The following is a 20,319-nucleotide window of genomic DNA, read 5'->3' on the forward strand; positions in this document are numbered from 1 at the left end:
AAACACGGTTTCTGGTTGAACACTCGGAATAAGCCGGATTATATTGAATAACAAGGGGGTTGCTAAGTGCTGATTCCCCCAAGGGGTTGCTAAGTACTGATTCCCCGACTCTTTGGTGGTTGCTAAGTGCTGATTCCACCATATCCTTGAATGTGAAAGGGGTTGCTAAGTGCTGATTCCCCAAGGGGTTGCTAAGTGTTGATTCCCCAACTCTTCGGTGGTTGCTAAGTGCTGATTCCACCATATCCTTGAATGTGAAAGGGGTTGCTAAGTGCTGATTCCCCGAATCACTGGTGGTTGCTAAGTGTTGATTCCACCATATCCTTGAATGTAAAAAAAGGGGGGTTACTAAGTGTTGATTCCCCGAATCACTGGTGGTTGCTAAGTGCTGAATCCACCGATAACGGTTATCATTCCGAGTGTTCAACGAGTAAATTGGGAAGGTGAATATTTATACATATGGTGGACAAGGTTATGGGAGGAATATTGGGTTTGATACTTAATCAACCCATGTATAAGATGGGGGGAAATATCAAAAGTACAAAAGAAACAATTTAAATACAAACCTGTTTCGAACAACAGCAGTTGGGCAACTTTGAAAAATCACCATAAATGGTGGAAAATGAATTGGAGGTTTAATAATATATTAAATTAAAGCTGAGTGAGTCTATTTTCATATGAAAGAAACAAAGGAAGCAAAAGAGTTTTATATTTTGGGATATTTGGATTTATTTGAGACAGGGCTGGATTGATTTCGGAATCCCCTGTTCCAACTTTGGAAAATCACCAAAACTTTTATAAAAATAATTATGGCTTGAAATTTATATGCCTGGATTCCTTATGAGTCTATTTTTAATATAAATAAACGATAACATTGTTTGAATTTTTTACAGGGAGTTAAGTAAATTTTAGTAAAGGGAGGTCAGAGCTGTCAGGCAGTGAAACAGGGAAAGTTTAAAGAATAAACTGTACTAATTGGCTAAACCAAAAATTCTGAAAATTTTATGGTGGAAAGGTACATGAATCTAGTTTTGGGAAAAATTTACATAATTCAATTTGGAGTCCTGTAGCTCCAGATAAAAATAAATTAGTGACTATGACGCAGAAAAACAGCTTGCTGGAAATTGAACAAACAATGAAATTTATTTGTGATTAAAATTATACTATGGTGTAACCTTGTGAGAAATTTATTTATCTGTCATATGTTTACTTACTAAGCTGTATGCTTACTCGTTTTTGTTTTTCCCTTGATTATAGTGACATCAATCAACTCGGAACTTGGGCGGAGTCAGGTAATCATCTACACTATCATCAACGCTTGGGTATTTTGCAACTCATATTTTGGAAACATGGCATATATAGACGACTTTATGTATTATGGCGTAAACAAATATATAGTATGTTTCGGTTTAAAATGTTGATGTTTATTATTAGACAAATTGAGTATGATCATACAACTGTTTTTGGTTGGATTATTGGATTTGTTTGAAAGTGTGATTGAAAACTTGCAGGGGGTTGTATGTAAAAATAAGCAGAAATGCTGTCGAAATTTTTTTTTTAAAAAAAATTAGTAATACCTCATACTATGTTCCGTTAAGGAATACGGGTAAGGGGTGTTACACTAAATACCTTCTAATCAAACTCAATCAACTTAATATCAATTTAAATTTATCAATGTACTAATTAAATTGAAATAGATAAACTTCTTTCATTAAAATTCTTAGACTTATAATACTAACATTTTTAACTATTTGTATTCAAAACATAAAAACATTTATACACATCCTATGTACATGCCACATTAACAAAAGAAAATATATATCACCAAAATTTGCTGAAGTCGGGTCTGGTTTTGGATGCTGGTTCAGTACTTGACTTCTACAACCTATGCACGGAAACAACCGTACGCTGAGTATTTCATACTCAGTGGTATTATTATAAATTAAACTATTTAATAATAATAAAATTTCAAACATCGACCATAATCTTTATAAATCACTTAAACTAAATATACATATTTATATATCACTTCACAAATCTTAAATTCATATATATATATATTACATACTAATTCAATTCATAATTTAACTCATACATTCTTTCTCGTATTTTTCAATAGTGTCAAATCAACCAATCTTATTTTCAAATTTTTATTTCAATTATTTACCCTATTAACAAGGCTCGGACTCTGACAGATACGCAGATTCCACCCAAACACACCAGAATATCCAACCTAAACACACCTGGAATAATATAAATCCTCCATAACACACCAGTATATCATATCCTCCCAAAAACACCAATAAGGCATTAAATGCCTCTTCAGATAAACCGAAGCATATAATAACATAATCATCTTCTCAGCTGAACTATAAATCTCCTCATCACAACACAAATCCTATGGCATGCCATTTGTATCCAATCTAGTCCGATAAGTTAATAGGGTATTATTTTACTTTTCCAATTTCGAATTCATTTCCACAACAATTTCAAATACTCAAACAATTCAAAACATCTATTATTTCAATTCACATGTAATTCAATATTCACACATATCCTTACTTAATTTAAAATGTTATTACTTACCTTACTTTAAATGTCCCATGAATACAATTTCAATATAGAATTTATTAAATAGATTAAGTTATAGTAATACAAACCCGGAATACGCGTTTACTCCTCAACGATCTTTTCTTTTCCTTTGGATGCCGATGCCTCGTTTTCCTTGTTAGCTACGAAAATAATTATTATTTTCACTATTAATTACAGCATAAAAAAATAATAATTAAATTTTATTCAATTCCTACTTATTCCCAATTTAATTCTAACTAAGCTTACTTACTTTTCTAACTTAATTCATACTTCTTTTCTACTTAATTTCTTGTCATACTTAACTCAACTATTCAATATTCATAACTAAACCCTAATTTAAGGCTTTTTATAACTTAATCCCAACTATGTAAAACTTATAACTTAGTTTACAATTCAATCCTTTTATCTATTCTAACTAGAAATTCTATCAAGTAAACCCCTAATTTAACAACTTGTTCAAAATGAAAAATGTTCAAAAACCTAAGAACTTCCATAACCTCCACTTAATTTCAACAAAACTTTGTTTTAAAGCTTCTAAAACATCAAAATTAAGAGAAAATGGCTAAATTTAGCTTACCAAAAATCTCAAATTTCCCCCTTTCTTTTCTTTCCCTTTTTCTTCCCCTGTTTTCGTCTCTTTCTCTGTTTCTTTCCTGTTTTTCTTTTGTTTCTTTTTCTTTTGTTTTACTTACTTTATTTCTTTTATTTTAACTAATAATATTAATAATATATTATTATAAAAAATATTTTACTTATTATTTAAGCATATTTTTATTTTTATTAAAAGTGTACCTATATAATTATTACTATTACACTTGTCTTTAATCTTTACCATGCATTTGTCATCTATTTGGTTTATTTAATATATAATAATATAATTAATATAATATAATATATTATATAATAAAATAATATATATAAAACATAAAAATCTAAGATTTTTATCACTTATGCTGCCTCATTTCTTATTAATGGCTTAATTTCCATTTTAATCTTTTTTATTTTCTATTAATCTATAATTTAACTTTTACCCCTAATTCAATTTAGTCCTTTTTCCTAATTTCTCTTAATTAAACTAAATTCACCCAATTAATACCTAATTAAGCACTCAACTAAACTCATAATTACTTTAAATAATTAATTAATTTTAATTTTAATTTTTTATGACTCAGTTTACTAAGACGGAGGCCCGATAATGTACTTTTCTGATGCTTGTAAATTTTGGGTCATTACATGGCTAATAATTGGTGATTGATTGCATGTTGATTTGCTAGTCATTTTTATTAACATTCACTGAGCTTTTTAAAGCTCACACCCTCACAATTTGTGCATATAATTGTTTGGCTTGAGGAGCTGAGGAGCCAAGCAAGAGAGTTCCAAGAGATTTAGAATATGGGGTTTGAGCAAAACACTGATGAACCTTGTGTTTATAAGCGTATAAAGGATAAAAAGGTGGTATTTCTCGTTTTGTATGTCGATGATATTCTACTTATCAGAAACGATGTAGAAGAATTATCGTCAATTAAACTGTGGTTAGCTCAACAGTTTAGCATAATGGACTTGGGTGAAACTAGTTATATTCTTGGAATTCAAACCCTTAAGGATCAAAAGAATAAAAAGATAGCATTTTCTCAAGCTTCATACATTGATAAGGTACTGGAACGTTTTGCAATGACTGATGCAAAGCTAGGCATTCAGCTGACTGCATCAGGTTTTCATCTTTCTTTAGACAACTATCCTAAGCCAACGGAAGAAAGAAAACATATGAGTAAGGTTCCATATGCTTCGGTAGTTAGAAGCCTTATGTATGCGATGCTTTGCATATGTCCAAATATTTGTTTAGCTGTAGGAATGGTTAGTCAATATCAGGCAAATCCATATCTCAGGCATTGGCAAGCTGTAAAGCATATATTAAGGTATCTTAAAAGAACCATGAATTATATGCTTGTGTATTCTAGGGAGGATCTTACTCCTATTAGATACACAAACTCATGCTTCCAAACCTGTAAGGATTTGAGGAAATCGACGTTGGGAAATGTATTCGCTCTAGGCTGTGGAGCCATAGTATGGAGAAGTGTAAAATAAACTTGCACTGTTGACTTTACTATGGAGGCCAAGTATGTGGCTGCTTCTAAGGCAACGAAAGAAACAATATGGCTTCGAAAGTTCTTAACCGAACTTGAAGTTATTCCTAGTATGGAAAAAGCCATATCACTATATTGTGATAACAATGCTGCAATAACTAATACCAAGGAAATGAAAAGTCACAAGAGGACAAAACACATTGATCGGAAGTATCACTTGATACGAGAGGCAGTAGCCGAAGGAATTGTAGATGTGATGAAAGTAGCTTCTGAAAATAACCTTGTGGATTTGTTTACTGATACTATTGTAACTAGGAGTTTTAACAAACACATCGAGGATATGGGAATGCGAAACATGACACATTTACTTCACTAGGACAAGTGGGAGATTATTGGGAAATGTGCTCATATTATAGTAAACAGGTAATTATTTTCTATTTATTTGAACGATGAATAAATAAATAAAATTAATTTCACATTTCACTATTATGCCTTTTATATTTTGCATGCATAGCGAAATTATGACAAGCAAATATTAGCTCATTAATTGTCTAAAGTTCAAACTGAAGATAAGTGGCATTATAAAGAATGTTTAGATTGCGAAAAAGATAATTTACTTCAGTAGATAACCTAAATGAGTCCATAATCCCGTAAAAGAATCAAAGTGAGCATTTGATTAAAATACTGAAAAGGATTATTATGTCCTCTACAATTCTAATTGGAGAGATGAGTAGTCTTAGCTATCAGAGCAGTTGACTCCACGATTGGAGACATAGATGTATTCATTGGTAGAATGATACATTGGACTGGACCCAGGATGAATTAATTCTAAATCTGTTTGTAAATTAATTCACTTGTGACGTTCATGGTGTGATTTACCTAAATCCTGAATTAGTCACTGACCATGCGTATGCAACTTATGTGCTTTGATATAAGTGGAGGCTTATGCTCTAAAGATGATCGAGCCCATAGCCGATATGTTGGGTACATGACTTGTGTATGGCATGGCTTTAGTAGCAACAATGAAATTCATAGCTCAATTAAAGAGTTAATGATATCCTCTCATTGGTATTGTGTGGATTGATAAATATGGAACATGGTCACGGGTTGCTTGTTCTCGAATGAGCAATTTATCATAGCCATTTGTTGATAATGATCATATTAATCATTAAGAAGACACAATGATGACAATGAGATAAAATAGAATTGTGTTGAATGAACAAATTTAACTCAAATGAATCAAGGATATCATATGAGGGTAACACACACATGACGAGGTCATTGAACAAAGCAATTAGATGAATTGTTTTCTAAAGAGTATACAATAAGGAGTTTTCAATCATGGTACTTCTTGTGGACTGACTCCATGATTAAGTAATTGTGAATTATTGGAACAATGCTTTTGGACATAATTGCAATCACTAGAGCCTAATTGTATATGTCCGATTGGTCCCTCCGTTAGCTCAAAAAAAGCTCGATCGGACCGCATTTGAATCAGAAGAAAATTCTATAACTTTGGGAATAATTTAATTGAGTCAATTTATTCGAAGTAGAATTAAGTTAAGTGGTCGTAATAATTGTTCAACTTATTCGAAGTAGAATTAAGTTAAGTGGTCGTAATAATTGTTCAACTAGAGAATTTGATTAAAGAATTTTTTTGAAAATTTAATTTGGAAAATTTAAGTGATTTTTGGAAAAATTAATTTTGATCAAGTAAAATTAAATTAATCAAATCAATTAGAATTAATATGGAATTTTTGGAAGTTAATTTTCAAGTCAAAAAATTGGCCCAATGGGTAATTGAACTTGAAAATTGGATCTGAGATCGTAATTTGGGCCTAGGAGCCCAAAATCTAGACCAAGACCCAAAAACTAGTCAAAATGGAGCTCGGTATGTGAAACCGTGCTGACAGTCCAACCGGTGGCTAGACCAAACCAGTCGGATCACCATTGACCTGGATCGAACTGGCTCGAGGTGCCGTAAGGGTGTCGCACCTGTATCACCGGACACGACGGTGCCGGTGGCTGCGATGGTGACATCTCGGTGGCCGGCAGTGGTTGGTCATCGATGGTTGAGCAGTGGAAAAGTTACACTACTAGGACTCTACTAGAGAATTTGATTTCAAATTAATTATTCCAAAACTAACATTATTTTAATAGTTTAATATTAAATTTAATTTAATACTTATCTTAATAGTATTTTATTAATTTTATGTTAAAATGATTATCTTAATATTAAATTTAATTTAATGTTTATCTTGTAGATAAACGTTCTATTATTTTAATAAGATTTAATATTAAATTTAATCTAATATTTATCTTAATAAATATTATATTAATTTAATATTAAAATGATTAAGTTTAATCATAGTTGAACTCTCTAAACTCTCCTTATATAACGAGAGCCTTAGGTCTTATTCACACACTTGAATTCAATAGAAAGTTGTAGAGAGAAAATTCTTTGAAGATATTATTCCAGAAAATTGTTAGAGATATTTTTCTAATTTACAACTTGACCCAAAATTTTAAAGAAATTACAAAATTACCCCACTGGTAATTTTTGTAAAAATTTCTGATTCGAAACGAGCCCATAGTCGGTAGACGTGAGCTTGAGGATAGCAGAGAAAACTACTCGGTCGAAGTGTTCATCCTAGATGAATAGAAAATGTACAATTTTGATTAAGTGTTTATTACTTTAGATATCACAACCAAGATCTTGTTTTGGAAAAATATTTAAAACTCTGGTTTTTCACTAAATTTATTTTCCGCTGCGTTTTCCAAACTCGTTTTTCCAACTTGTTCAAGTGTATTAAATTGCATATTACACTAGAATTTATGCCTCTAGTGGAAGATTTAGACAGACGAGACTAAGAAGAGACTCTATCGTGTAGGACTTTAATACACTTGTGCCGAATAGTGAGACCAAAAGGAAATCTATATGCCTAGGTGAGACCGAGAGGAGAACCTAGGTGGTATCTTTTAGTCTAGGATGAGACTGAGAAGAGATTCTTAGCTAAAAGTGACAAACAATATAATCATCATAGGTTTATTAGCTTAGTTAGTAATCAATGACTCATTCAACCATCATTTCAATCCATTTGTATAGTTTCTAGTGAAAAGGAAGAAAGTTAGTTTGATATTTTTATTTGTTAATTTAAATTTAGTTTACAAATAATTTGTATTTGAATTTACACTAATAATTTATAACTCGATTATATTAACAATGGTTTAACTTGTAATTAACTTGATAAGACATTTATCAATTGTTTAAATGGTCTGTTTTCTGTGCACACGCACATGTGATCACTGAGCTACAATATACAAGCTTTGTTCCATTCCTCACTGCCACTTAATCCTAAACCACCCTCAGACCTTGGTAGACAAATTAATTGCGAATAGACACAAATACCAGTACCACTACAATCCTTGCCTTTCCAAAAGAACTTTGAACATAGATGGGATCCTTTCGAGAATAGTTTTTGGGCAACAAAAACTACCTACACCAAAAACCCTGCATGTTGCAACCTGCTAGCAAAGCTTAGGTGGCGAGCAGACCAATGCTTGATTTGATAGCATCTTCTCAATCAAGGGCTTGTAATCAAAGATAAAAAATCTTCTAGTTATAAGTTTTTTATACAAAATATTAACAAGTTAAATATTAAAGAAAATCATTTATATTGTGAGGATTGATACTATTAAATAGCCATACATTGTCTCAAAAATTTATTCAACTAGGAGCAAAATTGAATTCCAACTTAATAGTGTGAAAAGTTATTTTAATGGTGTCCATAGAAATTAATTAAAATGTATTTTAAAGCATTTATTTAATGTTTATTTTTTAAAATAATACTTTAATTTTTTTAATAAATATCATCCTAATTAACTTATACTATTTAATATTTCCGAATTTAGGAAGTAAAAAACACACACACACACAAAAGAAAAATTGGAAGGCCACTTTATTAGACTAGCCCACATGGCCTCAGGTGGCAATGGCCTTGTACATTCATCAAGGAATCAAAAGCTTGGCTTTAACTTGGACGAGGAGTCCCCATTAGAGCATTAATTTCATCCAATTTATTTCCAGATTTGTTCCGAGAAAAGACCGCCAAGATCTCTGTCACAATCACAGGCTGAAAGTTCTTACAAATAAACTCCGATCAAGCCACTTCTGTAAGTCTAGTTCAAGTTCCTTACATGTTCCAATGTCTCCGCCACCTTAGATCCATCTATGATCAAACGTCCCCCATTTTTGCTATTTATGATTTATGGGATTTGTTATTAGATACACTAACGACTCACTGCTTGAGATAATCCATGGTATGGGTCATATAATTTACAGGAAATTCAGATATTTTGTGAGGTATCAGGATGAAAGCACTCATTCTTGTTGGTGGATTTGGAACACGATTGAGACCGTTGACTCTTAGCGTCCCAAAGCCTTTGGTGGATTTTGCTAACAAACCCATGATACTGCATCAGGTTTTATTATATTTTATTTTAGATTTTTCCTCATCGTCTTTGGTTTACTTCTTGTTTGTTGTTGGTGATTTTATATTCCTGGAAATATTGGTAGATTTTCAAAAACAGGTAATCCTGTTTAAAATGGGTTTAAGATTTATTTAGACCTGGCTTTTGTTACAAAGATAAATTTGGTGATTCTATGATTAAAAAAAAAAGTGTGAAGCTTTACGTGGTATTGTTAAACGAATGATTGTACATAGTTCGTTTGTTTCCTTTTTATTTGTAATACTACCAGATTGAAGCTCTCAAAGCTATTGGAGTTACTGAAGTTGTTCTGGCCATCAATTACCAGCCAGAGGTAACATAGAAAAGTGCCCTTTTATGGCTGCAAATTTTCATATTGATGACTGTTTGTTATTGATTTTTTTTCCTTGAAGTTAGTTTTTTATATTGCTCCATTGATTTTGCAGGTTATGTTAAATTTCCTAAAAGAATTTGAGAAAAAGCTTGGCATTAAAATCACCTGCTCACAGGAGACTGAACCACTTGGCACAGCTGGTCCTATTGCTCTGGCTAGAGACAAGTTGATCGATGGCTCTGGTGAGCCATTCTTTGTCCTCAATAGTGATGTTATAAGTGAATATCCACTAAAAGAAATGGTAAATTTTCATAAGGGTCATGGAGGAGAAGCTTCCATTATGGTGACAAAGGTAAAGTAGTAAACTGGGTTTAGCATTCTTGAGAAAAAGCTTGCCATTAAAATCACCTCCTCACAAGGATCTTTCTTTTGTTTCAAGGTGGATGAGCCATCGAAATATGGTGTTGTAGTTATGGAAGAAACTACAGGCAAAGTTAAAAAGTTTGTCGAGAAACCACAGATATTTGTTGGTAACAAAATCAATGCTGGGATTTACTTGTTGAACCCATCTGTTCTTAACCGAATTGAACTGAGACCCACCTCAATTGAGAAAGAAGTGTTCCCAAAGATTGCAGCAGAGAATAAGCTTTATGCGATGGTGCTGCCTGGGTTCTGGATGGACATTGGACAACCAAAGGATTACATTACTGGCCTGAGAATGTACTTAGAGTCGTTGCGTAAAAAGTCCTCTGCCAAGTTGTCAACTGGATCTCATTTTGTTGGGAATGTTTTGGTAGATGAGAGTGCTGTAATTGGCGATGGCTGCCTCGTTGGACCTGATGTAGCCATTGGTCCAGGATGTATAATTGAGTCTGGGGTAAGGTTGTCACGCTGTACTATAATGCGTGGAGTTCGTATCAAGAAGCATACTTGCGTCTCCAATAGCATTATTGGCTGGCATTCCACTGTTGGAAAGTGGGCACGTTTGGAAAACATGACGATCTTAGGAGAAGATGTTCATCTTGGAGATGAAGTTTATAGCAATGGAGGTGTTGTCCTGCCTCACAAGGAGATAAAGTCTAGTATTTTGAAGCCAGAAATTGTCATGTGATCACAAGGTTGAGCTTGGAATCAACATTTTGAGAGTTCGATATTGCAATTTGGTTGTCTGCATTACCCGTTTTGTTTCCCTTCTTTTCTTGTTATTCTTAGGCAAATTCCAGTTGGAATAAGTTCGAGGGCTGAGTGTCAGTCGGCTTGTAGTTGAAGGATAGCTGCTGGCCTTTGGTTAACGGTGAACATCATGTTTGGTGGATGACCGGATGCAGAGACAACCTTATACACTTGTGAGGGAGCAATCTCATTTCTCATTTTGGAATGTCATTAACCAAAAACAAAGAGAAAAAATGGAGGAAGAAATACAGACAACAAATTTATGACGTTGTATGCACTTAGTTTAAACGTTGAATAAGTATCGAGTTGATTGCATTTAGAATCTTTTCCATTGTTGTGTAGAAGCCTCATTGTTGTGTAGAAGCCTCTCTTATCCTGCCAGAATGATGCTGTTGGGATAGTTTTTGTTCAGACTGAATCTTGAAATGTTAACATAACTTTAGGTATATCTTAATCAATGTTATCTTCAGAATAATCAAAGGCCCTGGAAATTTGTAAATATAGCAGGGGTAGGCTTGATGGATGTTGGTTACACATGGTAGAATTCAACATTAGACAAAAATGTTCTCTGTTGGAAGATGTAAGAAAAGGAAGTTCGCATTTCTTTCAAATCAAGACTTTGGTTAAGATCCCAAAAAGCAACAAAAGATCCACAAGTATTTGACAGTATTGTTAGTTAATTGTTGAAAATTAGGGTCAGAACAAGTAACTTTTGAATGAAATTGAGTACTAAAACAAAAAATGCTTAAATGTGCACAGGCAAGCGGCAGAACTACTCGAATTCTCCAAAATTGTCAAAATCAAAGTAAAAAAAAAAAAGGATTTACATGTCAAATAGGAGATGCTGTTATGTGCTTGTATGGGAATCCCTTAGACCTCTAGAAAGAGGCTAAGATCCAGAACATGACATGAGATGACATTGCAATTAGAAGCCACGTGATAAATGCCAAAATTATCGATATTTCGAACTGCCGGCATGGGATATGACTTTGAGCCTTGCAGAAGTCCAAGTCTCTTGCATATAGAACTATAATACCAGCTGATGAACATGCAGCTGCCAGTGATAACATAGCTGTCACCTGTACATTCAACAAGGATTAGCCAAGTGATATACAATTCCAGCTGAAGAGCTATTTGCAGAGTTGTCAATACTGAAAATAACAATTGCTTGCCGCTCTTAAAAAAGATCAAGCAAAATGCATAGGGAGTTCATATACAGATCAGACAGTGACCCCTGCATCAGTGTAAGATTGTATTCTATGGCCATTACAAAATATGAAAAGGTGGTCACAGAAACTAGCAATGTAATATATGGAAAGGTTGTTTTTTGATAGAATAAGAACAGCCATTAACCACTTGTGGAATCACAGACAGCCTTAACATGAACAACTATGAGGAAAATATGTGATAGCTGGTGAGGACTATGACAAATACTGCAACTAGCAGGAAATATATGGTCGAAAACCCGATTTAAATCATTGTCAATGCATCCATTTAGTGGCTAAAGGAGATAAGAGAGGATTATCAGAGAACAGTTTCATACCCAATCACCTACAACAAAGAGGCTCACTAAAACTGGATTCTGAAGATCTCTTTTTCCCCTCAAAGCATAAACATCAAGACATGCAAGTCCAAAGCTCCATAGTAGTTGAAGCCCCATAGATGCAATCAAATAGCTGAAACAGAAAGCATTATAAACATCAAATGTGCAGAAAATACAATTGAAGTGCATTTCTATTCCATCAAAGTTGCATCTTGGCTTTGATGGGTGCTTTTGCTTTTTCTTTTCTCAATTAGAATTAAAAAGAAAATAAAAATATGAACTGAAAGCAAGGGACAAATAGCTAAAAGTAAAAGCACCAACTAAATGGGACCTTAGAAGATCAAACATGCATAAAGATGCTTAACAGAGAGTTACACAGCTTCAGTCAACTTCGAACTTAAGTTTATTCAAACATATATTATACCGGAGCCTCTTGAATATAATTCAGACAAATGAATGGCTCTGTTAGACTGTCACTATTAGCAGGCACACAAATCTTGAAACGAAGACTCGGGGAACCACCATTACTGCACTATGCATAGTAGCAGAAAAGCTTCATAGAGTTCCGTTCATCTTCCTGCCCTTATGCCTAATAGAAGCACTCAGTTCCGCCATTATAAGAGCAATAATACACTTTAAACAACCAAGCTCCAAATATAGCAAATCAGACATGTCTATGATTTATTTAGCTCCACTGTTGCAATAACATTGGATGATAGATGATTGCTTCTGCTTAACAAAGTAAATTACCAGATGCTAAATTTACACAACTTCATATTCAGCTTAAACCCAATTCTGGAAGAATTGGTACGCTAGAAGTTTATGCACGCATCCTATACATTTCTCTGAAGAGTAAAAAACCATACCTTTGACATTACTAATTGAAGGTAGAAAAATCCCATACCTTTGACATTAAACCCTCTTAGCTTCTCAACCAACATATGGAAAATCATTAAAAAAAACTAGGAAAAAATTAAGCTAAACTTAAAACTGAAACCCACTTCTCATGCAAAATACCAAAGTAGAAATCTAGAACTTAAATTTCATCCAATAAATTCAAACAAGAACTAGAACATCAAAATCAGCTACTAAATAGTAGTGTAAAAACAAATTTTGAAGTAAAACACACATCACTTTATAAGATGCAAAGAGGTAGAAGTCCACATGTCTAAAAGTCAGGTCAATTTCACCTTCTATTTTTCCTATTCTTTCTACCCATTTAGGAAATAACCTTTCATGAACAGTTTTGCCTACCTAATCTTGCTGCCCAGATGTTTGCTTTAAGATGATTCCGATTCAAACAAACCATTTTAACTAAAATTTTGTCAACGATTAAACCCAAGAATACTGGAACAATGCCCCCCCCCCCCAACACACACAAAAAAAAACCCCCATTAATTCTAACAAGGTAAAATTTGAGAGCAAAGCCGAAAGAAGAAAAATGAAAAAACGAAGTACCAGAAAGCAGTGTAGGTAGAGAAACCAGAGGCAGAGACCATGAGTGCAATGGAAGCAGCAGCAAAAGCACACTGGGTTACCCTTAGTGTTAATCCACTCACCGTTCCTGGACTCCCAATCAACTCCTTCATCCTCTTACTTCAAGCAAAAAGGTCCCCAACCGTATCGCCTAAACTCTAAGGGTCCTCCTTGCAGAAAAGGGAAAGAAACCCAAGAATCTTAAAGTCCTTCCATTAATGGAACTCAAATCCAGAGTCCAAATCAATTTCTTTTTTGGTTGAACAATTTAAAAAGGTAATATGGAAAAGGGCATTTTGGAGTTTGGACCAAACTGATGAAATTAAACAAAAAACGTATGACTTAAGAAATACCCTGAAATTATGATTAGCTTAGCAGATCATAATTTATAAATTTGGTGACATTGATGGTCTTGATTCGGTGAATAGAAAGAGAAAGAGAATGTTTTTGGTTTGGAATAATGACTTTTTTTTAATCCTTAAATTTTATAAAAAATTTATTTAAATTATTTATTTTCGTCTTTATTAATTTTTAAATTTATATTTTTTTTGTTCAATCAGCTCAAAATGATAGAAGGTTATAATTTTTGCCCATTCACTTCAAAATCAATGAAGGTTAGTTTCATTGATATAGAATAAATATGGATTACCATAAAAATCACACATCAAACATTAAATTAATTAAATTATTTTTAAAAAATTTTAAAAATTAAAAACATTAAAATTAGTAAAAAAAACATAAAAATTATAAAAATATATTTTTAATACTTTTTTAAAAAAATTAAAAAAACTAATTAAATATTAGACTTGTGTCATTCACGTGACAATCCGCATTCAATAAAATTAAAAAAATCAAATTTTTCATTATTTTAAGTTAATTTAATAAAAAATAAAAATTAAATTAAAAGAAACTAAAATGATTTTTGAAAAATTATACTGCAAAATAAGTATTTATTATGACTATGGGTTTAGTGGGTTCAAGTTTAGGGCAAGTGAGTGACAGACTACTAACTAAATGAACTTTTCTTTCCTTTTTGTCCTTCTTTTTAGACAAAAAGGAAGGACTAAAGAAAGAAATGTTGAACAAGTTGTTATGAGTTAATGAGGATGGGTCGGCCTGAGCCATGGGTCTTGGACTTTTGGAGACGAAAAAAGAATCGCGGATCATGTTCAATTATAGGCGTAATGACTAGGCCTTGGACCTTAGCAGCCTATCGGTGCCAAGCCAACCGGCTTCGGCTTTCCAATGAAAGCATCTTTACTTCGAATTTTAAAACCCATTGTCTTTCTTGATTTCAATAATTTGATATTCGTTTCATTAAAAAAAAAACACTACAACAAATTTACTTCCCTCCTAATAGCAACCTATCAGCAAGGTCAAATTTTGCTATTACACCTTGTATTTTTTAAAAATAAATTTTGAAATTTTAGTTCTGATTCAACAGTACCAATTAAATTTATTTAGTTAAATCATGTTATTAATCTTGTATTTTATGTAAAATTATAGATTTAGTCCACCTTCACCAATTAGATCATTTATAGTGGCTATATTTTTTGAATTTCAAAATTTCAATATTAACGGAAACGATCGTCGTTAAATCTATTACTATTTTTTTAGTGATATGTAAAAATAACAAACATGCATAGCGTTATACTTGAGATAATATGCCTGACACATCAAATTTTAAAAATAACAGAACTTAACTTAATGAATTTAGTAGTTATCATTTAGTTATGCCTAAAATTTTCAAATTTTAAAAGTATAGGAATTGAAAATGATCAAGTTAAAATATAAGTACTAAAATCATAATTTACATAAAGTACAGAGTCTAATAGCATAAATTGACCAATCAGCAATATGACGAACCGACAGCTCCTAACAGCTACGCTAACCTATGAGACCTAGGGACTTTCGACGCTGAGTTTCACCCTATAAAAATTATAACACAGGTAGTGCTACGAGTGATCCAAATTAGTATGAGCAAAATGCGTCCAAGTTTTTCTGCTCCAATAGAATCTTTGCTAATTTTTGTGTTTTTTGGGCATGTTCCACCTAACCAATTTCTTCCTTAATTTTAATGACTAAATTAATTAAACCACCAATTTAATTTAATTAATTTAATTGGTCCATTTGATTCATAAATTATCATTTTTTTAAGGAATATAAATATTTGTACAAATATAACTAAAAAAAAAGTAACTAACGATAGCCGTTGGAATTTGGATATCAAATAAAAAAATTAAATTTCATTCACTCTTGTCTATTATCACATTTCTCTTTGATTAAAATTCTTTCAATCCTTTTATCTCTCACTTTCTCTACAGTAGACTTCGAAAAATACTTTCACTTACCTCCAAAAAAAAAGGCATCTATAGGCCTTACCTTGACGGGTTGGAGACCACGACAGCGACACTATACCTGTTTGGAAGTCTTCAATAGATGGCTTGCGGTTATTTTATCAAAATGACCCAAAAATAAATAATTATAAAAATAACTCAAGTATAAAAATAATTATTTAAATAATTTAAAATGAATAGAAAAATAGGGTTGGGATTTAATGGCATGTATAACCTTAATTTTTGACCAAATTATTACCTTATAATTGTGTCACGCTTAAAATTTTTAATTTTTTGGGTTGGGGGACTTAACGGCCGACACCACCTTGATTTTTGACCCAATAATCATCTGATAATTGTGTCAGGCTTAAAAAAATTAAATTTTTGGGTTGGGGGGACTTAAGGCTATTTGACAAAAATGACTCAAAAAATAATTAATTACACAAATGACCCAAGTTCAAAAACAATCACTCAAATAATCTGAAATGAACAGTAAATTAGGGTGGGGGACTTAAATGGCCGGCACCACCTCGATATTTGTCTCAACCATCACCTAATAATTTAGACAAGTGTTAAAATAATATTTTTTGGGGTTGGGGGACCTAAATGGCCAGCACCCTCGTATTTTTTTTACACAAATATCACACTGGTGTACTTTACACCATTATTTGAAAAAAAAATTAGGTTGGGGGACCCTAATGGTCGACACCACTTTTACATATAAAGAAATAATTTTATTTTTTGGATGCTAGCCAACTGATGGTCAGCACTCACTTTATCATATAAAAAAATTTTTGGATTGAGGGTAGTAGATGGTCGGCTTCAGTTTTCTCAGGGATTAGAAAAAATTTCATGTGTTAGGACACTGATGGCCGGCATCTTTGTATCAGAATTGAGAAATAAAATTTTGGATGCCACCCTTGTACCAGATTTGAGAATAAAAAATGTGGGTGATGGGACACTAATGGTCGGCACCCCTTCAATATATAAAGTTGTTTTCTCTTCCATTTGAGCATTTTCTCTACATTTTTCAGTTGAAATCCAATATTAGTGTTTTGTTTCTTAAGGAGGAAGCAAATTTTGTTGAAAATGAGTTCCCAAATTTTGTTAGTTTATGTTCATTTCGATTGAGAAATTATAAATACAGCTGAAGAAGGTTATGTTTTTCAAAGTCGGTAAAAAATCAGAATGAGATTCAACAAACGTGTTATGCTGGTGGATTTGAAGTAGAAGATCGATACAAAATAGCTACCCAATGAGGGAAACAGATGTTGTAATTGTTTTACAAATTTTTGATTTCAACAAATCCACTAAAGTTCACAGAAATAGAACTTGAAGATGATAATCATCTAGGGACAATGATAGTAATTTATTGCCCCCCGACCAAAGATGGAAAACCTGAGTCCAATTGAGTTGTTTATGGAGATAGCTAAACTGGAACCTATTCAAGTTGTAATTCCAATAAGTCAGCATTCTAGAATTGATTTTGATCTTAATGTCTACTGGGAAGATCATTCCAATTGTGGACGGCCACTACAAACTCCCAAAATTTTAATCTACAGTGGATGTTTGTATAACGTCCCAATATTGTGTCCTCGTCTAGATATTCATCCAAAGGTGTTGGCCACCATAGAAGATTGTGAGGAAGGCTTCAATAATGAAGAGCAGCCCGACCATGAATGTAACAGCCTAATTTTCAATGGTATCGGAAATAGTGGTTTGAGATCACCAAATCTGACGAGTAAGCTCATAAATTTTATTATTTAGTATTTACGAGTCAAATGTGATTTTAGAAACATTTTTGCATCAGTAATTTGTGTTTTATAAGGATTTATTAGGTCAAGTGGTTTAGAAAATAAGATATTGAGACCTCGTTTCTATGAATCGAGTCGTAAATATTTTTATAAATATTTACGAAGTGTCATTAAGGTAGTATTAAAGTTTCGTTAGAAAATTTTAACGTTTTGATAGTTAATTAATTAAAAAAGACTAAATTGGAAAAGCTGCAAAACTTGCTAATTAAGAGAAATAGTGATTAAATAGCCTAAATGGTAAATAAGGGAGGACTTAAAGAGTAATTAAGCCTAAATGAATTGGCTAAGGCGGCATAAGCACAAAAAAAATGCTAAAATGATGTGATTAAAGGGAAAAATTGGAAATAAATGAAATTAAAATATCAAATTGAAAAGCCTAAAAGTTTCTAGACATTTTCTTCATCAATTTTCTGTCCAAAAACACCATTGAAGAGCTCTCAAAGCTAGTTTTCATATTTTAGCTTCATATCAAGAGTCCGTAGATACTCGTAAAAAAGGAAAATTTTCAAAATAGTCTCTGAACTCCTGCAAATATTACAATTTAACCCAGATAAGTTCGTATGGTTAAAATTAAACATTTATAATGATATTGATTTGATGAATGATATTATGTATTTAGTCTATTGTTGAAAATAAAATATTGTTAAAGTTTCAAAATTAAATTGAATGTTCGGATTTAAATGGAACGCGGGATATGAGTACATTCAGCAATTGATGAATTGACGACATTGGAGGAAAGTGAGAACAAATTACCCAAGTAAACTGAGGTATAGTATTTGTTGCGAACTTTTGTGTTTACTTTCCGTTTAGCTTTCACGAACTTCTATTTAACTCATATGAGTTTCCTTTCAGCTTTATTGAGCTTCTGTTTAACCCTTATGGGTTTCTGTTCAACTCTTACGAGCTTCTGTTAAACCCTTATGGGTTTCTGTTTAGCTCTCATGAGCTTCTGTTCAGCCTTTGAGCTTCTGATAATGATATACTCTTATTCATAAATCGTTCTTCGATTTGGTAAGATTAGATTATCGTAAGGTCGGGAGATCGGATCAACACATCAAGCCACACTATCCAAATTGTTTCGGTAGTTTTTGCAACGTACATTATGGTTTATATGACATGTATAGGTTGGAATGGTTTGATCAAAGTTAGTTGTGTATATAATATGAATTACATTTTGTTTATTTTCTTACAATCAACTTATATACATATATAGGTAGTTTATCATGCTTGACATGAGTTCGGTATGGTTAAATGAATGATAGTTTATAGGCATGTTGGTGATTGAAATAGTATAGTATAATTAGCATAAATATGTGCATATGTGTTTTGATCAATATGGCAAATTTTAAATGCTATGATATATGAGACAATATGACATGTTTAGAGCTTGAGCTGAGTGTATCGATGGTCTTCTTATGGCCTATGAGTATGACATTTGAAATGATTAGCTTGAAATAAAAAATGGGTGAGAAATGTGACCTTAAAATAACCTATTTTCGTCTATACGGGGAGAGACACGGGCGTGCGTCTCAATCGTGTGTGACACACGGCCTAGCACATGGGCGTGTGGTCTGGCCGTGTGTCTCTTGTATCTTTAAATTTTAAAAACATAATGCCTGGGTATTCTCACACGGGCGTGTGGCTTGGCCGTATGACCCATGCACCTTAATTTCACAAGTTAGTATGCTCACATTGCCTAGCACACGGGAGTGTGGCTTGGTCGTGTGACCCAAGTAAGAGAGTTACACGGGCATAGACACGGACTGGGACACGACCATGTGAGCCACACAGCCTAGCCACATGGGCGTATGTCCCTTACACTTAAGAAAATTTTAAAATTTTGCGAAAAATTCTCTGAGTTTTTGGTTTAGTCCCGATTCATTCTCAACGTGTATTTTGGGACTCGAGGGCTCATACAAGGGACAATATCAATGATTTATGATTAGTATATGATATGTATATTTTATGTTATGACCTTGTTTTGACAACGGTTAAGGGTTAGGGGTGTTACATTTAGTGGTATCAGAGCTTCGATTTAGCCAATTCTCGGAACGAACGTAATGTATAAAATGTCTAGAAATACATGCCATATAAATCTGTGATAGTGTGATGTGTATGATCCAATCTAACCTTTGTTTTTCTTATAGATTGTAAAGATGTTAGACAGATCTGAACGTGCTGACAATGATGAAGTTAATAGTAGAGCACAGACTTTTAAACATGGGACGAGTAGTAATGTCCCGATTCCTCAGGCTCAAGACCAAGAACTTAAAAACATGTTTTTTGGATCTATGAATAAGTGTTTTAGTGAGTTCATGTAGGGAAGAAATTCGGCTCAGCAACCTCCATCCCTTACTGTACCACCTATAGTGCCTCTGGTTGTACCTCCACCTCCTCCAGTCACTGAATCTGGTAAACGTGCTCCGATTAAGAAACTCAGAAAGTGTGGGGCTAAAAAATTTTGGGGTAGGTCAGAAAA

At 33.0% G+C, this 20,319-nt stretch overlaps 2 protein-coding genes across 2 annotated transcripts; one reads left to right on the plus strand and one right to left on the minus strand.

Annotated features, from left to right (window-relative positions):
- Positions 1-8,656: 8,656 nt before the first annotated feature.
- On the plus strand, positions 8,657-11,117 carry LOC107899333 (mannose-1-phosphate guanylyltransferase 1). The gene is made up of 5 exons (XM_016825014.2): positions 8,657-8,849; positions 9,019-9,158; positions 9,436-9,498; positions 9,611-9,850; positions 9,938-11,117. Exons 2-5 carry the CDS (start codon positions 9,048-9,050, stop codon positions 10,607-10,609), a joined length of 1,086 nt encoding a protein of 361 aa, XP_016680503.1. The 5' UTR covers positions 8,657-8,849; positions 9,019-9,047; the 3' UTR covers positions 10,610-11,117.
- Positions 11,118-11,361: 244 nt separating this feature from the next.
- Positions 11,362-14,144, minus strand: LOC107899334 (CASP-like protein 5B2). The gene is made up of 3 exons (XM_016825016.2): positions 13,673-14,144; positions 12,215-12,347; positions 11,362-11,750 (listed from the first exon to the last, which is right to left on the minus strand). Exons 1-3 carry the CDS (start codon positions 13,801-13,803, stop codon positions 11,550-11,552), a joined length of 465 nt encoding a protein of 154 aa, XP_016680505.1. The 5' UTR covers positions 13,804-14,144; the 3' UTR covers positions 11,362-11,549.
- Positions 14,145-20,319: the final 6,175 nt, after the last annotated feature.

The sequence above is a fragment of the Gossypium hirsutum genome, chromosome D04 (assembly GCF_007990345.1).
Source record: "Gossypium hirsutum isolate 1008001.06 chromosome D04, Gossypium_hirsutum_v2.1, whole genome shotgun sequence".
NCBI classification, from domain to species: domain Eukaryota; kingdom Viridiplantae; phylum Streptophyta; class Magnoliopsida; order Malvales; family Malvaceae; genus Gossypium; species Gossypium hirsutum.

Bases quoted from the DNA above. Each gene is read 5' to 3' on its own strand.
- LOC107899333 (XM_016825014.2), top strand. From the start codon at position 9,048: ATGAAAGCACTCATTCTTGTTGGTGGATTTGGAACACGATTGAGACCG. The intron at 9,159-9,435 runs GTTTTATTATAT...TAATACTACCAG, and splicing joins AACCCATGATACTGCATCAG to ATTGAAGCTCTCAAAGCTAT. The intron at 9,499-9,610 runs GTAACATAGAAA...TTGATTTTGCAG, and splicing joins CCATCAATTACCAGCCAGAG to GTTATGTTAAATTTCCTAAA.
- LOC107899334 (XM_016825016.2), bottom strand. From the start codon at position 13,803: ATGAAGGAGTTGATTGGGAGTCCAGGAACGGTGAGTGGATTAACACTA. The intron at 12,348-13,672 runs GTACTTCGTTTT...TTTCTGTTTCAG, and splicing joins TCTACCTACACTGCTTTCTG to CTATTTGATTGCATCTATGG. The intron at 11,751-12,214 runs GTATGAAACTGT...TTGAATGTACAG, and splicing joins TCTTTGTTGTAGGTGATTGG to GTGACAGCTATGTTATCACT.